This window comes from Helicoverpa zea, chromosome 1, assembly GCF_022581195.2.
Source record: "Helicoverpa zea isolate HzStark_Cry1AcR chromosome 1, ilHelZeax1.1, whole genome shotgun sequence".
Taxonomy (NCBI): domain Eukaryota; kingdom Metazoa; phylum Arthropoda; class Insecta; order Lepidoptera; family Noctuidae; genus Helicoverpa; species Helicoverpa zea.
In genome coordinates, this window is record NC_061452.1 from 8,329,498 (window position 1) to 8,347,043 (window position 17,546).

Consider the following 17,546-nt stretch of genomic DNA (forward strand, 5'->3'; position numbering starts at 1 on the left):
TTTAGCTCATCATCACCTTCAACCATATCAATCAGTGATCGTCCGCGGCGGACGCCGCTCAGTCAGACAGATTATCACGTTTTATTATAACATTCCCAATGTGTCTGTGGATTTTGACAGCATGTTTAGGGTTGCTCCCTGCCAACCCATCACCCATCGTAGTAGTGCCCGGTGTGCCTGCACCAATCATCGTTCCTACGGCGGCTCCTACAGCAGCAACCACGGCAGCCGCAACTACAGCGGCAACCACAGCAGCAGCAACCACAGCGGCCACAACGGCTACGACGACTCGGCCCCCCACGCCGGCTCCTACCACGGCAGCTACGACAGCCACTACTGCAGCTCCTACCACCGCGGCTCCCACTGCCGCGCCTACAACGGCGTCTACGGCAGCGCCTACCACTGCTACGACAGCCGCTACAACGACCACGACTTTAGGTGGAACGGATTTATCTCTTATAATTTGTATCGATCCAGATATAGTATGTATATTTAATCCTGATGAAACCATCGCAGGCCCGCTCCCGATTGATCCTCGACTCGGCACCACTTCGGCCCCTTCGGCAGCCCTAAATGTACCTCCAATAAGCGGGTATAGTGCACAATTACCAACGTATGATAGCGCTGTGAAATTTCCAAGGCAGCGCAGAAGCCTGGACGATGAGCACGCAGTAAACATGAAAGATTTTTTATGTAGTGTTGGATCAGGTAGAAAGCACAATATTGTGAAAAGACAAAGTAATTGTGCATGTGTGCCTACTGGAACTTGCGTTCGAGTTGTTAACAATAATGGAGCTGGGATGATAGACATCAGGATTGTTACTCCGGTAAGTGGAAGGAGAAATACGATTAACGTTTGCGAATAATTGATTTTTGAGACATCGGATGATATGTGGTTGAAACTGTGTAGGTAGCAACTCAGTGTCCATCTGGTCAAGAGTATTGCTGTAGCGGCACTACCAGCGGCACGTTGATTAATTGTGGTACTCTGCAAACTGTCCCTACTACTGCCATCACTCCAGCGGCCGGACAAGCCAACTTTGGAGAATTTCCTTGGCAGGTATGAACTACTTATTCGAATCTCGAACCCACAGGGTTGTTTACGATATTTTTTTTTTTGTTTGAACGATTTCTTTTATTATTTACTACTATTAAGTCAGTTTGAGAATAAGGAAGCTTATTTTTTTATTACAGGCATTAATACTGACGAAACAGAACGATTACATTGCTGGAGGTGTTCTGGTGGACCAATTAAATGTTCTGACGGTTACACATAGATTATTGCCATATGTGTGAGTATTGTCTATATTTCTTTTCTTTCTATATTGTCACGGTTATGTGGTCATTATTCGTAATACATTTCTTTGTAAAGTAATTGCTATATGAAGAGGAGTGACGACGTAACGTATAAATATCGGTGTTATTTATTTTTATGCATATATTCTCGATTATAAAGTTTTTATTTCTACCACCAACCAAGAGTATACCTGTTAAATCCATAGTCATCGATAATTTCTCTTATCGCCAATATTAGCATATGTTGGATGTACCTATAGGTTGCGTCTACCAAATCTAAAGTATAAAATCTATACTAATATTATAAAGCTGAAGAGTTTGTTTGTTTGTTTGCTTGTACGCGCTAATCTCAGGAACTACTGGTCCGATTTGAAAATTTCTTTCAGTGTTAGATAGCCCTTTTATCGAGGAAGGCTATAGGCTTCTTTTTATCCCGGTACGGGAAGTAGTTTCCACGGGATGCGGGTGAAACCGCTGGCAGAAGCTAGTATTTTATAACGTTCACGTCAATTAAAATACGAAGACAGTGTTTCAGGAACGGCGCCAAACGTCAAAGTACGTCTCGGCGAGTGGGATGCTGCCGGTACCTATGAGCCAGTAGCTTTCCAAGAGTACACAGTGACCAAAGTGTTCAGTCATCCGTCTTACAACGCCAACACCTTGCAGTATGACATCATGGTGCTCAGGCTGTCAGCAACTGTGCCAATCACGCCAAATGCTGGTGCCGCTGTGACGATCAACAGGGCGTGTCTGCCTCCGTCCTCGACTACAACTTACACAGGACAAAGGTTGGTCTAGCATCCCGTTTTAGGGAATAGCCGTGCATATTGACTTATATGGTCATTATATGCTGAGATGCAGAATTGTTTTTTCCTCTAATGATGCATTCTTTTCAATTGTCATTTACTTTTATAGTTAAAATATTGACTGAATTACCAAGAATTTGATCTTTTAACTTTTACCTTTGCCATAAATTAACTTTGCAATTTTACGTCGTTGGTTTTTTTTTGTGTTTTCAGGTGTTGGGTGTCAGGATGGGGTAAAAACATGTTCGGTTTACAAGGCCAGTACCAACAGATATTGAAAAAGGTAGACGTACCGATAGTGGCACCTGCCACATGCCAGAGTCAGTTGCAAACAGCCCGTCTGGGTGCCTCCTACGTTTTGGACACCACATCCTTCATCTGCGCAGGAGGGGAAGCTAACAAGGATTCATGTACAGTACGTTCATTTTTTAAACCTAAACTTTTATATAGTTATCGGCACGAATCTTGAGCTCTGACCTACATCTGCGCAGAAGTTATTTATTAGCAAAGAACCAATCCCGAGTGACGGCTATGACGCGATGCACTGCGGGCCAATCACCGCTTTAGCCCGCTCCCGCGCCTCACTTCATACCACAAAAGGGACCCAATAAATTACTTCTGCGCAGATGTAGGTCAGAGCTCAAGATTCGTGTGGATAACTATACATCAAAACAAAAGCAAAGCAGGTATTTGCAAAATCTAGCCATGGTAGTTTCTACGGTCGTGACAGTCTGATAAGGATAGCTTGATAAGAATAGTGATATTTGCAGGGTGACGGTGGCTCGGGACTGGTGTGCCAGGTGAATGGCCAGTGGGTCGTGGTGGGGCTGGTGTCTTGGGGGCTCGGCTGCGCTAACGCCAACGTGCCGGCTGCCTACGTCAACATCGCTGGCTTACTGCCCTGGATTCAACAGCAAATTGCCACCGCTTAGAGTAATTTATGTCAAATAATAATCCCTATAAGCTATACTATGTTATGTTAATTTTATAATTTGACATCGACTTCTTTTGTACAATAAATGAGATGTTTCTGTATATTGGGTTCCTAAAAGGAAGGGCAATAAAAGCAAACTGGTATTGAAGCTTAACACAATATATTAAGTTAACAGTTTATACAAATAGCCATGTAAACATTATAAAACATACTCCTAGCCAACATAAACGATAGGTACCTACGGACTACTTACAGGAGTTACAGCGTTCTGAACGCAAAACTTTAACGACTAACATTTAACGAAATTAAACACTTCAAAATAGCTCGTACGGACGTAATCTAGTATTGCAGCGGGATCCATGCCCGCGTCAGGGACGACACATTCACTGCGAATCGAGGCAGCTCCGAGTTACTCCTCATCGGGTTTCTCTTGCTTCACTACGGGTGAGGGCGACGGTGGTGCGGGGGGTGCGGGCGGCGGAGGCGCGGGGGGAGGTGATGACACCTCAATATACTCGTCCGTGCCTCGCTCCTCTTTTATCTCCGGCTCTCGTTTGACCTCAGCTTGCGGCGGAGTCGCTCGAGGCTCCGGTGGTGCCAAAGCTGCCCACGCAGTAGCAGCGCCTCGGGCATACGCTTCATAAAACGCTCGCTGAGCTATTTCAGCCTCTTCAAGATGCACGAACGCATGATTATCTAGCTCTGCTCGGAAGAAGAACTTGAGTCCACAGCGAGCACAGTCGTAAGGTCGCGGTGCGGAGGAATGCTCGGGCAAATGGCGCTGCAGTCCTGCCGCGCTTGTAAACACGGCCGAACATAGGTAGCAGGTGAAGGCGCCGATGCCAGCAAAGGTGTGTTCAATTAGATGCGCTTGTAGTCGTGTTGGGGAGCCGAGTGCTCTTCGGCACAGACGGCAGTCATGATCCGCGGGTGGTGGGGGGCGAGGGGCGGCGTGACGCGCATAGCAAGCCGAGCATGCGCGTGCTCCTTCGCCTGCCTCGCCCTCCGGTAGCGCTCGAAGACATATCGCACACCTCTGTTCATCCTCTCCTGGCCTAAGGTGGAACCTCGCATGCAGTCGTGCCTCGGCCTCTGATGCTAGCGTCTGTCGGCAAACCACACAGGGTGCCGGCAGTGCTGGGTGGTGCCGCGCCATGTGACTCAGGAACGATTCTTCCGATAGCAGCCGGGCACGACAACGAGAACATGTGTCGCCAGATACCACCTGTAAATTATTGGATTGAAATTAATTCACTGGTAAACACACTGGTTCACAAAAAGAAGTTGAATCAACTAACATATAGATAAAACTATGTTTTTCGCATTTAACTTTGAAAATGTATATAATGCTATACAATAATATATAGTACAATAATATAATGCCTACTAGTGTATGCCTTTTTATTACCTTGCAATGCGTAAGTTTATGCTCAGCGAGCACCGCAGCAGAAGGCAGCACTTCGTCGCAGATGAGACACTTGTGCCTGGCGGCGGCGGCGCCGGAGTGCGCGCGCGTGTGCGCCTCGAGCTCGGCGCGGCTGCGCGTGCGCTCGCCGCAGTAGGCGCACTGCAGCGCCACGGCACCGTTCTTGCGGCGCCGCTCCTCACTTGCTGCCACCACCGCTGTAGTCACACCGCTGTTGTCCGTCCCAGGAGTGCAAGGTGATCGAGCGTCATCACCCGCCTCGCCGTCGTTATTGCTTTCCATTCTTTTTGTCCTAGTCATTTCTCCATTTAGGACCTGATAACAAGAACATTTAAGATTAAATAAGAAAGCTACTTAAATCTAGAAAAATAGCTAACCATGAAAAAAATATAGCTGACCTGCTGCTGCATTGCATGATGTGCCTGCATGTGTCTTTCAAGCAGATATTGTACGGCAAAAGCGTCGTTACAGGCGGGCACAGGGCAGCGATAAGCCCGATGCGGTCTTGGCGTTCTGGACGCCACACCACTGCCGAGCAAGGCGCCGCACGCGCAGCGCGGAGCCGCGGCGGCGTGGCGAGTGCGCACGTGCGCCGCGCCCTCTGCCTCTGAGCGCAGTGCACCTGCGCCCGCGCCGCAAGACCGGCAAACCCAAACTTTGTTTTCCCCACTATGTGCCACGGCAAAGTGTACCTGGAAGTAGGTTATTGCTTAGTAAAAGATTATAAGAAAATAAAATCAAGAATATTCCAATAACTCTAAACGAATTATAGTTTACCTGAATCGCAACTTTCGAATCGAAAATCTCCTTGCAAAGAGCGCATCTGTAGAGGTGGTGCGCGTGCAGTTCGAGGAGATGTTTCTGTAGATCATCAGGCGCAGAAAAACTCCGAGCACAACTATGACAAGTGTACTCGCACGAGACTGCCAGATAATGTGCTGTGAGGTGGCGCTCAGAAGCTGCGGCGTCTGCGAAGGTAGCTCCACAGTGAACGCAAGGAGCTGGGCTGGACCGACCTAGTTCACCCCCTTCTTCAAGGTGACCTTTCAAATGAGCACGAAATGCTTCAAAATCTGGTAAAGCAGCATCACATTGATTGCAAAGAAGTGTACTAGGCGATAGAGTTGTTTGTGGTGTGCCAGATCCAGAGCGAGGACGTTTGACAGGAGGCACTTCGTCGGGTGCTCGTCGACTGAGGTCCGTGGGAGCTGGCTGATCAATTTGTACCGGTCGTTCTCCGTTCAGTAGAGCCGAGTGAGCTGCGCGGACGTGTAATTGTAGTTGTTCCATACTGGTGAAAGTATCGCGAGTGCAGTAGATGCAAGCGAGAAGTGTGGGCGGCGGTTGCGAAGCAACGCGTCGTGGGGGAGTCATTGCTGCAGTGTCAACACCGTGCGCGCTCGCCATGTGTGCCTAGTAGAACAAAGCACGTATTATTTAAACTGTATGCTAATGAGTATGTAAATTAGTCAAAGGGAATTTGATAGGTATATTAGGTACCTGCAGCAGGTCAGGTCGTCGGAACGCGTCCCCGCAGCGCAGACAGCGCAGGGCTCTGCGTCGGTCGGGCTCGCGGCCCTCCCTGTCCCGTTTATGACCCTGCATGTGTGACGTCAGAGCAGCCGCCGTGTTGTAGCCGCGGTTGCAGACTGTACACTGGAACGGCTTCTGATTGTCGTGCGTCTTCATGTGGATTTTTAAATGGTCGCTGAAAAAATGGAAGAAATACATTTTTTTTAATTATACATTTCATTTGAGATCTCTGAACTCAGCTGCTACTTACTGAATATAAATAATCTGAAGGAACTCGAAAAGGCGCTAAAGTAGGCAAAACTCCGTCACAAAAAAAGGGTTTCTAAGGCTGGATATTTAAATATTTATTTTTCAATTGTTATTTGTTAATTTTATTATTGTTATTATGCATGTCTCTGCCATGCACTCGGGACTACAGAGTCCCGGACTTTGTCATTAATAATCCACACAAAAAGACAACTGTTCCCATTGTTTGAATGATCAAACTAATTCTCATAAATAATAGAGTTGAAATCCGTACAGCGCACGGCATCATACGGCGATCGTTCGGTAAGATCTGCCCTTTACATCCACAATAATCAAGAGGTTTCAGCGACAACTGCTATTTCATGTTGGAAGACTACATCCAGGTGCTTCCAAGGCGGCCGGCATATTAAATACCATTACGCTGCTATCTAGTGGCAAATAGCGGTAACCAACCTACGGCGTGAACATCGTGCAATCACACGCAGGGCCTCAAGCGAACGTATGTCTTATCCACAGGCTGCTCATGTAGAAGGATTGGCAGTAAGATTTAACCTCCTTACTACAAAGAACGAACCTGTGAATCAACACGTTGTCACGTACCGCCAACGCCCAGCGTTCGCTGTCAATATCTACTTAGTGTCCCAGGTATTTAAACGTTTGTACCCTGGCTAACGGTAGTCCATTTAAAGTTAATACGGGATTTTGCGGTACCTTCCCACCTGTAGACTCAAAAACGAAGTGTACATTTTTTTTCACATTGTACACGAGGCTCAGACTATTGGCATATCGCTCACACACACGTAACGACAGTCGACGACCTCGATGGCGCAATGATCACCATGCCGGACTGCCGAACCCGAGGTCCCGGGTTCGATTCCCGGTTCGGTTGACATTTGTGTGATGAGCATGCTTGTTGGCCGTGGTCTGGGTATTATCATATGTATTTATAAATATGTATATATGTAGCTATATGTAGTTTATCAGTTGTGTTAGCACCCATAACACAAGTTAATTAATAACTTAAAATGAGGCTAACCGACCGTGTGTGAAAAAGTGTCCCGGCATTATTTATTTATTTGTCCCGGCATTATTTAACAACTTCCTGACTGATCCAGCTGTTAGGCCCAGCAGTACCATGTTGTCTGCATAACTAAGTATAAAATGTTAGAAGTCGTCCTTACTTAGTAACTTTACTTTAAAAAACCTTAAACCACTGTAGACTTGGTATGCGTATAATCATGCCTTTAACAGCAAAACATCCGTATAAGGAATTTAAAATTGAGATAAATCGTCTTTGTGTGGCCAAGCTGAGACGACAATTTGTCATATGAGACATAAGAGCCCACATAAAGCACGGACCAAACAGAACTTACAAAGAGGCTTTTCACGCAAACTACAGAATAGAGGCGTTCGCCCAAACACCTCCGCTAATGGCCACGCTCGCCGTGCCCGTTTAGGTACGGGCCATTATTTCATTTTTGTGAGACCCTCGACGTCATTTGTCAGCGCATCATCTCTTTTCAGTCGTCGGCGGTTCGTTGGGCCGACAAATTGCATGGAATTAGTCACGTGGTCGCGGTAAGGTGACGAAAAAGGTGACACGTCGCCTTACGACCGAGAGTGCGCGGTGCCCGTGACTTACGGCAATCAATCTTACTTGGAGGCTTTTGTCATGCACGCATCTCTTGAGCATTCTTTTAACAATATATTAATCTTCAATGGCTTTAGATTAACCGCATTAGCATTATCTTTGTACCATTTATAGTCGTGTTGAATAGTCAGTTAGCTAGGCATGTTCAAGGTTTTAACGAAGTTTATCGCATCGTATATCTGGCGATCAACAAGACTCACCTTCTGGAGAAAGCAGACTCGCAGTGTGCACAGCGGTACTTGCGGTCCCCCGTGTGCAGTTTGACGTGGCGATCTCGAGAACGTTTGTGCTTGAACAGTCGTGAGCAGAACTCGCACCTGAATGGCATCTGATCCGAATGGGTCTGAAACAATTGCATAGCAAAACTGAAATCTGGTATCTTCAAGTTTGATGCAAAATTCAAACTATCAAAGTAAGAATGACTCAGTTTTAAATTATGTGTAATAGCTGAATAATATAATGGATATATTTCAATTAAATGAGCTGTTTCAATTAATCTTATTTTGGCTAGGTGGTTTCTCAAATTCTCATGCATACCGTCGAATCTAACAACATTAAATCGATTATATGAGTACAGATTACAATGTGTACACATTAACGTCACACAATATCGAATCGAAATAACTTCGGGTGCGCTGATCATAAAAACTATCGTGAGAAAGATCTCTGAACAATGGACTGACTACCGATCCGCCTGCGTGATCTGGCCAGCTTACGATCTACCGGCATTTTGTGTCAATAGAGAGAAAAAACACGAAGGACCCAGTAAGCTGGTCGTGACGTCCGAATAAGATATCAACCTTTGGGAACCGCTGCTTCATCGCGTCGATCGATTACTACTGATAATTGTACAATTAATTATCTCCATATCGGTTTTTTTGATCTTCCTGGTATACATTTACGTAGTACAGCAAGCAATGACATATAAATATGTTCGCTACTAAAGTACTTAAATGGTAAATTCCTAAGAAAACTGAAGTTTATACCATTAGTTTCGTTGCAGTGCTAACAAGTCCTATTCTTGAAATGGTAGAGTTTCACAACGAATCCGAAGCTGCAGTATAACGAATCGATACGTGTAAGCGATAAAATTCCTGCGCGGGAGCAGCGTGCTTATCACAATGAGATGGATTTGATCGGTAATGTTCACCGGAACGCCTCTGCTGCGAACAACACGTTTTGAGTTGCGTCTCCTTGTAACGGTTGATAGAAATAAAAATAATGTCCAGACTGGACAGGTTATGCAATGCTTTTCAAAGTTTTTACTATGTAGTTGTAGGCTGTTCGTAGATTTTGCCCTGCACTCCATAGTCACATCACAGATCTAGGTGACTCATATTATTCTATAACAAAAAACAAATAATAAAGAAGACAACTATGGATCATGATCATCATAACTATCTTACATGAATATGTACTGTGCAAAATTATACAAACTCCATGCTTATTGATTTATTATGAGAACACAATCATTAAACGTACGCAGCCATATAAGAACTCCAAAGTTATTTTGTATCTAACGTGACGAAATAGGTTTGGTTGTAAAAAGCAAGTATTATTGGGCTCACTGAAAAGATTATTCATGAGTTAGGACATAAAGAGGATGCTAATGCGGTGCTGATGAATAGCGTGTGGCAGGGAGATAATGAGAGCCGTCCACGTCGCCGGCCTTCGCACCGCCGTGAACTGGACCTGGGCATAATAGACTCCCAAACTGACAGCCAGTTCACGCTTTTACTAATTGACCACCTCCGCGACATTCATTCAGAACAACGCTAAACAAACGAATGATTGACTCGACAACTTATGCTAACACGTTTAGCGTTTTGCATTTGAAATATAACGTGTTTTTACAATTTGGATTAGGTTCGTAACAATGAATTTGAGCTCCAAAAAAGATGATGTGTTCGGGTGAGGGTTTAGCAAGGTCGTGAGATCCCAATTACTGCAGGAGCGATCGTTTTAGCGCCATATATCAATTTGTTAGCGTTACCTTGTTACTGACACACCTCCTCAGTCCTCATGGTATAATATTCGTTATGCATGTTTAGCACTATGACATCCGTATTTTTTCTGAAATTAGAGCATTTTTTTGCTACGTAAGCAAACGTGTCGCTAAATTCCCGCATGTTTGACGCAAAATATTGTTGATAAATACCTGTACTGTACGTATAATTACCTCGCTAACCTTCGACGACAAATGATTATAATACATGCCATGATAACTTGCAGACATAAGAACTGTTTGATTTAATTGAAGTGATAAAGTCTCGACTAAGTTTGCACTATAATTCTATGGACTTACAAAATTGATAAATAAGCGACCGTCCGTAGCATCACCTACATATCGCCTGATATATTTATGTTCTACATGGAAATCGAACCCATATCCCATGCAATAAGAAATTAAGCCTAGAATCGCAAGACGGACTAGACATCAGTAATAAAGCCGTTGAAGAAAAGATAGGTGCTCCGGCTTTTAATTAAGCGTTGTATATCTAGGATGTTCAGTCATTTGCGTTGAAGATGTTTTTATTACACGACAGAAGATCACCTCCTGGCTTAGGTATCACGAGTTGCAATCCACAGATTGATAAGTGCCGCGTATCCTGGCGCAGTCAGCAGCAATTATGAGCACAGAGTCCGCTCTAATTGGGCTAAGTGGGCTCGCTTCCGCCGCCACAAAGCTTTCTTCTTAGATCTACTGTTTTACTATTATTTTATGACAACTATAAAGTTTTAAGTTTACTTTCTTATGTTGTCGTCAAGTTTAACGTACTTATGTCCACATTTCAGTCTAAGATTGGTTTTTCATTTTCAAGACATTCGTTTGGTCGTCTTAAGATCATGGCGGCGGCGAACATTCCAAACAAATGAAAACGGGGGTGTGTCTTGCAGATGCCACCTTCATAAACATAAGTATATCGTGCCTGAAAAACATGCTCGAGCAATACGAACGAAGATAGATCTTAGAGGTATAAAAATCTCAAGATAACGTAGCAATCGGCTCAGTAGCAGATCACTTATCTCCGGACTTTTATAGCCCTAGTAGCCCAAGCACTTAACTACGTATTCATTTAATCGTACTGATTAAAAACCAAAAAGAACAAAATTCTAATTAAATTCCATTCACATAAAGCAGTGACGCGACTCGCAAGTGATATTTAAATCACATGTTGTGATTAGCGGTGAGTGACGTGCGAATTTTACCGCGAAGCGCCTGCGCACGAAGCACTCCACATCGGCACCGGTACGGCAACACATAAACATAGCAGCGGCATGTTTACTCCACTCACTTAATTGGAGCAATCGGCCCCTGACAGAATTAATAAATTTGATCGTCCGTGCACGATAAATCGCGCCCGCTCCGCCAGCGCCCATGCCCACGCACTCACTTAAGAGGAAGCTACCCTCAGCGTAGGCCAATTAGACGCTCGCGAGATTGACAATCGATTAATCTTTACTCGCTTTCTTAAAGACGTTATTTTATTATGTTTGCGATATTACTGTCTGCGATTAATTGTCCTGCACTTATGTTAAGTTCATAAAAATGTTTTGTTACTTCTACAAAATATTGGCCCTTGTCATCATGATGCTTCGTGCGAGAATTCAATAAGCGAAACGATTCGGAGACGCGACGGGGGCCCGGCCCCTGGGTGCACGGCGGAGCCCTGCTGTCCGCCGCGTGCTGCTCCCACCATGACACTACACGGCGCTTATGGTAAAAAGACACGCGAATGGTATGTATCAAGGTTCGTTATTTAAACTGGTAACAAATACCGTGAGAGCGACCGACATTATATTCCTAATGGTGGTGTTTTCCGAGTAAAGCTCACCAAGAACATTTTAAACTAGTTTGAGGTGAACATGATAGTCAATAAAAGCTTGAGAATGGCCAGTGGTTGACTACTGAGCGACTTTCTCAGATGAATTACAGTGCGACATCGTCGGTTCACATGGTCAGGTGCGGGCAGACCCCGAGGTCAACCGGGACGGCGCTATGGCCCTCATCTCTGTGGCGATAACACCAGCTGACGAGACCTCACGCGAGCTCCATTTTGATATTGTTTGTAGTAATGTTCATACGAATTAAATGTTGACATTAACATAACTCTGTTTGTGTCAAAACCGGTGCTCACCACAAAAAAAAAAACTTAAGTACTACACGAATAGAATAAAGTTAATGTAACCCCTTCACTACGCGGTGCGCATGCAGAAAAATGTTAGGCTTTATGATAAAAAATCTTAATATTCTCGTGAATCACAAGTTCTCCGAAACAGTAGCTCTACTTCGTTGGTGCTCGTACCTACTGTTATTAAGATGTGAATCTTACCGCGCGGTCTAATTTTTTTCTTTGTACATAAGTAACAACTGCTGGTATGTCGAAATCAACATTTTGTAGCCTAGCATAATACCATCATTACTAATACGACAGTAGAAAAATATCGTAGGACATATTGATCATGACCATCATCATGTCATGATGACCATTTACGAGCAGTAACGAATTGACAGTTGGAAGGAGAACTGAGTACCTTTGCAATGCACGAAGTTCAACTCGCCATACAGTTACAAAGCTAAGTTATGAGATTGATGATCTTGCTAAATTCAACGAAAGTCAAAATAATGGCGAATCGCAAATATAAATCTGATCCATTTTGTTGCACTAGCACTAACAGAAAATCTTTTGTTCACTTTCTTTATACTCTCGTACAAGATATTGCGGTACCTACTTATATATCTCTGGTTGGAAAGTTTTACGATTTCGATTACGTCTATCGAGTACAATACGTATCGGTCGAATTAATTAAGCTGGATGGCAAGAACAGTTTCAAGTTATCAAATGTGTTTCAGCATTAAAGTTATATTTTACAGTAGAGGTTTTACTGCTTAACGATTTCTCCGGAGGCGCAACGAGAACAAGACGAATGGCGAGTATGCGCGGACTCTGTAATTGATTTATTCTTATAATGATCGCCTTTCCCAAGCAGCGGCGCGATGATAAAGGTGTGGCGAGCTAGGCTAGGGAGTTGTTATCGCGAGCCTATTTCCGGCCGTCACCGGGCTGCTGTCGCGGCTCGCGACGCGATCATCGCGCGATACATTTGTCGGCGCACACCCGACACCAGCAGCGGTCGCCGCGATGCGCTGATCCATATCGACGCGAGCGCAACACGCCAATTGCATACCGATAATCTAATGAAATCCTTTCTAGATATTCGTCTCTCTTATCTCGAATTCATATGAGCGAGACCTCCCCTAATTCTAATTTTGAACGAGGTGACGGTTTTGCCACTTGGAGAGTACGTGAAGATCCATATCCGTATGTAGGCGAGCAGCTCGCGGCGGCATGCAAAGTGACGTTTCTATTTGTCGTATCTCTGCTAGATCTGTCTCGGCGTGTGTCGTAATCGTAACGCGGCGAGATCGGCGCGACACAAAGGAGCCGAGATGTACGGCCGGCATAATGGCCGCTCACGTCACAGCCCTCACCAGCGAGCGGTGCAAGCCGAGAGCGATGCATATCTACGCACCGGCTCTGTAAATGGGCTGTTTTGGGTATCTACTCGCTAATGAAGCACAGGCATGCATGGCGAAACTGGCCTGTGGATGCACAGATATGATTGCAGCCTCAGCAGTCGTATTGTCTGCGAAGCTGTTAGCTTCGTTACTTTATGGAAATGAGACGACGGCAGGCAGACATACATTACCTGCAAATATTACTCGCTGGACTAGATCTCCTGTGAATATGTCTCACAGAGTTTAATGAAGATTGCGGGTGTAGGCTGGTGTGCGTTGGTTAACTGTCATTCAAGTACTTAACTGAGATAAACGTACCTGTTCATGTTTCTTAAGATAAGAGAGCCTCGGGAAGGCCTTGTCGCAGAACTGGCACTGGTAGGGGGTGTGCTCGGTGGCGCCGAGCGTGAAGGGTGGCTCGGCCTCGGCGTCGGCGGCGTCGGCCGAGGTGGGCGTGGAGGCGGGTGACGGCGAGGGCTCCGGCGTCGACGACGGCCAAGAGCTGCCCGCCGTGCTGCCCACGCTGCCCAGCGCCTCTGTCAACACACAACCGATAACGATCATCAGTCATTTATCAGCTCTCAACAACAACTTTTTAGCTATTTAGCTCTTTAGCTATCGATAGTTGTGTTTCTAAAGAAAGGGGAACAACTCAAATCCAGACAACGCTCAAACTCTATTTTATATTGTCAGAGCTTTCACATCACTGATGTGATTCAACAGTAAGGTTCGATCAGCGACAATCCCGATTGTATTCTGAGTCGGTAATGTAATATATTGATATGAGCACCACCTCTATAGGCAGATGACGGTACCTATGTTTATTTATTTAAAATAGAATGTTCGATACCCAGAACTACTAGATATCTCTTAGTACATGTATAGGAGTCTACCTACATTGACAGAAAAATACACATTATACATTTTACATTATTTAACATGATTTTCTTTTCATCGATTAATTAAAGAAAACCATAACATTTAACATAAACGGTAACGGTTAACAAAAGAACAATGTCAGGTTTCGGCCCACCTAATCAACTTTTAAAAGTAAATTCTCACGGACACAAAGTTCTTTACTACAAAAATTTAAATATAAAATATTTAATTGTTATCTAGAACTTTTCAAATAAAAATATCATATTATTTTGTTTATCGAGTTCAGGTTTTTCGTTTTAATAATTTGGAATAATTTGGTTTTGAGAAGTTCAATGCAAAAGTGGAAAACATAGAAAAGCTTCTGACATTAAACTACACAAAAAACTGTAAGAATTTTCACTGTACATGAAATATTTTTATTGAGCCTAAGTTACTATGGACGTCTGACATTGTTCTTTAAAGTCCTCTTTAAAAACCACTTGACAAACGATCAAAACAAGATTCAGCACGCATTTGGGTAAATGTTATTTATAAACTATGAAATTATTTTGGTTCTTTTATTTTATTTATATTTTTATACTTAACCGTCAAATCCGTAGCGGACCCCAATCGGATTCTGTAGGCCAAGCACGAATATCTAACGTATTCGTATCGACAATGTATCGAGGCCTCGATTCGAAAACGGAGTTTGTCGATAGTAGGCAGCACGAACCACATTCGAAGCACTATCGAACACTCGATTCGAATTCTAATGTGACGTCATGCAAATGTAAATAGGGACGCGCCATAGTGAGCAAAATGAACGAATGTTGAATGAATCGTGCGTTCGAAAACTAACTCTAGTTATTAATATTTTTTTCACCTTTGATTAAACGTTTTATTATTATTAAATTATAATAAAAACTGAATGTTATATAAAGAAGAGACCCAAAGTTAATTATTAGACATTATAAAATGGCATTATCTTTAGCAATATAACATAGTTACGGAGATTTTTTTTTTTTTAAATGACGTGTACCGAACGCACCCACTTGACATCCGACGCGCGTAATGGCGCCAAATTTGTTTATGTTTTGCTACACAACAAAAGTATTTCTGTTTTTTTTTGCTACAAAGTGCTTTTAATATAATAAATAATTATGCGAACCAGTCAGACGCAGTATGAAATGATGGTGGAATTCATGGAAGCGTGAGTAAACAGTTTTAATAAGTTTGAGTGGCATAAACTTTAGTGTGAAGTATTTTAAGTGCAATGCTATTTCTATTCCAGAAACGGAGATTTGTCAAAACCTTCAGGCGGCCCACGAGGTCGCAATTTCATAAATATGAAATGGAAGGAGTTGTCAAATCAATTAAATAGTGAAGGCACAGGCGAATCAAGGTCTGAGGAGAAATGGCGCAAGGTATGTTAACTCAAGTGACGCTATTTTTTTTTGTTGTTGGGGCACTTGAATAAAGTCACTCTTAAGTGTCTGCTTTAATTAGTTAGGTATCCAATATCTTTGTGTGAAGTAAGTTTGTTTGGAATTCCTGCTTAAATAATTGTTTTTTAATTCAAGGTGTGGAGCGATTACAAAAATAATTGCAAGAAGAAGTGTGCCAAAATTAATAGGGCTGCTAGTGGCACTGGTGGAGGGCCAGCACTTCAATTATCCTTGACTGATTTAGAAAACCGAGTCATGCAGATAATTGGAGTGCAGGCAGCTACTGGCTTGGTGGTGGAAGAAGCAGGGTTTCAACGGGTTAGCTACTTACTTACCTATTTTTAAAATTGTTTTTTTTTCTTTATTAACTAGTAATTATTATTTTTTAATTTCAGGAAGCTGCTGAAATTTCTCAACCATCAGAGATGAGAGTTCCTGATGCACATGTGGATGACTATGAAATAGGTAAATATGAATTTTACTTTTATAATAATTTTTTTAAATTAAATTAAAACTTTTATAAATTAATCAATTTATGTAAATATGTTTAATGTGGTTACAAATATTTGCTATGTATGTTTATGCATCCATAAATTAGGTACATAAAAGCATCATAATGTTTGTTCAATGTCAAGTCTTGAAAAAAAAATATTTATACATAAATCCCAATAAATTTATACATAAAATATTTAGACATAAATATCACATTACACAGTAAATGTTTTTTCTATGAGAACTCAAGTTTCTGCTAATAAGAAAAAGGCCTAGTCAAATTAACATTAATAAAATGTTTTACAGATTGGAATATTCCGGGCACAAGTAGTCAGCCAACAGTGGCTCCCCCTAGACCGCCGAGTCCACGAGATGAAACCCCTGTTCTCCCATCCACTGATCCTCAAATACATGAAGAGGAGATGTGGAAACCACCACCACAAAAAAAAGCCAAACAACATATAGGAAAAATGTTTTTAGAAGCAGATAGAAAGGCAAAGGAGTATGCTAGAGAGCGTGATAGGGCCTATGAAGAATTAGAGAAAGAGCGGTTGCGGATTAGGACAGAAGAATTGAGAGTTAGAGAATTAGAGGTGAAAGAAAGGGTGAGACAAAGAGATGATGAATTGAGAGTGAGAGAATTAGAGATGCATGAAAGGGTGAGACAAAGAGATGATGAATTGCGATTACAGGCTAAATGGTTGGACTTTATGAAAGAGGCTATGGAAGTTTTTGTAAGGTGTATGGAAAAAAAAACTTAGATTAAGGTTATTTTTTAATTGTTCAAAAATGCAATTTTTAAAATTATTAATAAAGAATTAAAGTTATGAGTGTAATCTATTAATTCTATCTACTAAAATATTCCTCATCGCCCTTCCCCTAATTAAGTCATCTCCTCCATTTTCCTGAAAAAGATGGTCAGAAAAAGATAAAGATATGTTTTGGAGTTCTTCTGGTTCCGGTTCGGGTACGTTAAATTTTAGGGCTAAATTATGCAACACACTGCACGCAGTAATGATTTTTGCACATTTCTCCGGTCCATAGTGGAGTGTGCGATCTTTACATAAGCAACGCCATCGGTTTTTTAATCGGCCAAAAGTATTTTCTATAGCCACCCTCGTCTTTCCATGGACTGCTGTGTATTTGTATGCTGGAGTCCCTTCAGCAGCATCCGGAATTGGTGTCATTAACCAGGGGCGTTGTGGATAGCCGGAATCACCTGTAAATATTCAAAACTTTAATTTTTAAATATTCAATCTTTTTTTATTTTCAATTATCTTGTAAACTAGCTGACCTAGCAAACTTTGTGTTCCCATATTTTTTACCCGATTTTTTTAA

At 42.8% G+C, this 17,546-nt stretch overlaps 4 protein-coding genes across 5 annotated transcripts in view; 2 read left to right on the forward strand and 2 right to left on the reverse strand.

Annotated features, from left to right (window-relative positions):
• Positions 1-3,197, forward strand: LOC124631194 (phenoloxidase-activating factor 2-like). Its single transcript, XM_047165431.1, has 7 exons — positions 1-438; positions 517-827; positions 911-1,060; positions 1,195-1,292; positions 1,824-2,084; positions 2,316-2,517; positions 2,873-3,197. The coding sequence occupies exons 1-7, from the start codon at positions 99-101 to the stop codon at positions 3,032-3,034; spliced, it is 1,524 nt and encodes a 507-aa protein (XP_047021387.1). The 5' UTR covers positions 1-98; the 3' UTR covers positions 3,035-3,197.
• LOC124631180 (zinc finger protein 423 homolog) overlaps positions 3,180-17,546 on the reverse strand; it is a 25,446-nt gene continuing 11,079 nt past the window's right edge. Inside the window, exons 2-8 of one of the 2 annotated variants that reach the window (XM_047165411.1) lie at positions 13,732-13,949; positions 8,093-8,235; positions 5,963-6,170; positions 5,240-5,875; positions 4,861-5,154; positions 4,445-4,777; positions 3,180-4,261 (exon numbers count right to left, since the gene is read on the reverse strand). In XM_047165411.1, the coding sequence (XP_047021367.1) occupies positions 3,446-4,261; positions 4,445-4,777; positions 4,861-5,154; positions 5,240-5,875; positions 5,963-6,170; positions 8,093-8,235; positions 13,732-13,949 (2,648 nt within the window). In that variant the 3' untranslated portion in view covers positions 3,180-3,445. Of the gene's footprint in view, positions 4,262-4,444; positions 4,778-4,860; positions 5,155-5,239; positions 5,876-5,962; positions 6,171-8,092; positions 8,236-8,878; positions 9,706-13,731; positions 13,950-17,546 lie in introns of those variants that run through there. The other variant, XM_047165419.1, reaches the window with a different exon arrangement.
• On the forward strand, positions 15,311-17,035 carry LOC124631209. Its single transcript, XM_047165458.1, has 5 exons — positions 15,311-15,481; positions 15,563-15,695; positions 15,852-16,034; positions 16,112-16,181; positions 16,515-17,035. Exons 1-5 carry the CDS (start codon positions 15,432-15,434, stop codon positions 16,967-16,969), a joined length of 891 nt encoding a protein of 296 aa, XP_047021414.1. The 5' UTR covers positions 15,311-15,431; the 3' UTR covers positions 16,970-17,035.
• The window catches only part of LOC124631201 (putative nuclease HARBI1), a 2,788-nt gene continuing 1,490 nt past the window's right edge, over positions 16,249-17,546 (reverse strand). The window contains exon 6 of the mRNA XM_047165445.1: positions 16,249-17,427. Within this exon, the coding sequence (XP_047021401.1) occupies positions 17,033-17,427 (395 nt within the window). The 3' untranslated portion in view covers positions 16,249-17,032. The remainder of the gene's footprint in view (positions 17,428-17,546) is intronic.

Bases quoted from the DNA above. Each gene is read 5' to 3' on its own strand.
- LOC124631194 (XM_047165431.1), top strand. From the start codon at position 99: ATGTGTCTGTGGATTTTGACAGCATGTTTAGGGTTGCTCCCTGCCAAC. The intron at 439-516 runs GTGGAACGGATT...AAACCATCGCAG, and splicing joins TACAACGACCACGACTTTAG to GCCCGCTCCCGATTGATCCT. The intron at 2,085-2,315 runs GTTGGTCTAGCA...TTGTGTTTTCAG, and splicing joins ACAACTTACACAGGACAAAG to GTGTTGGGTGTCAGGATGGG.
- LOC124631209 (XM_047165458.1), top strand. From the start codon at position 15,432: ATGCGAACCAGTCAGACGCAGTATGAAATGATGGTGGAATTCATGGAA. The intron at 15,696-15,851 runs GTATGTTAACTC...TTTTAATTCAAG, and splicing joins CTGAGGAGAAATGGCGCAAG to GTGTGGAGCGATTACAAAAA. The intron at 16,182-16,514 runs GTAAATATGAAT...AATGTTTTACAG, and splicing joins TGTGGATGACTATGAAATAG to ATTGGAATATTCCGGGCACA.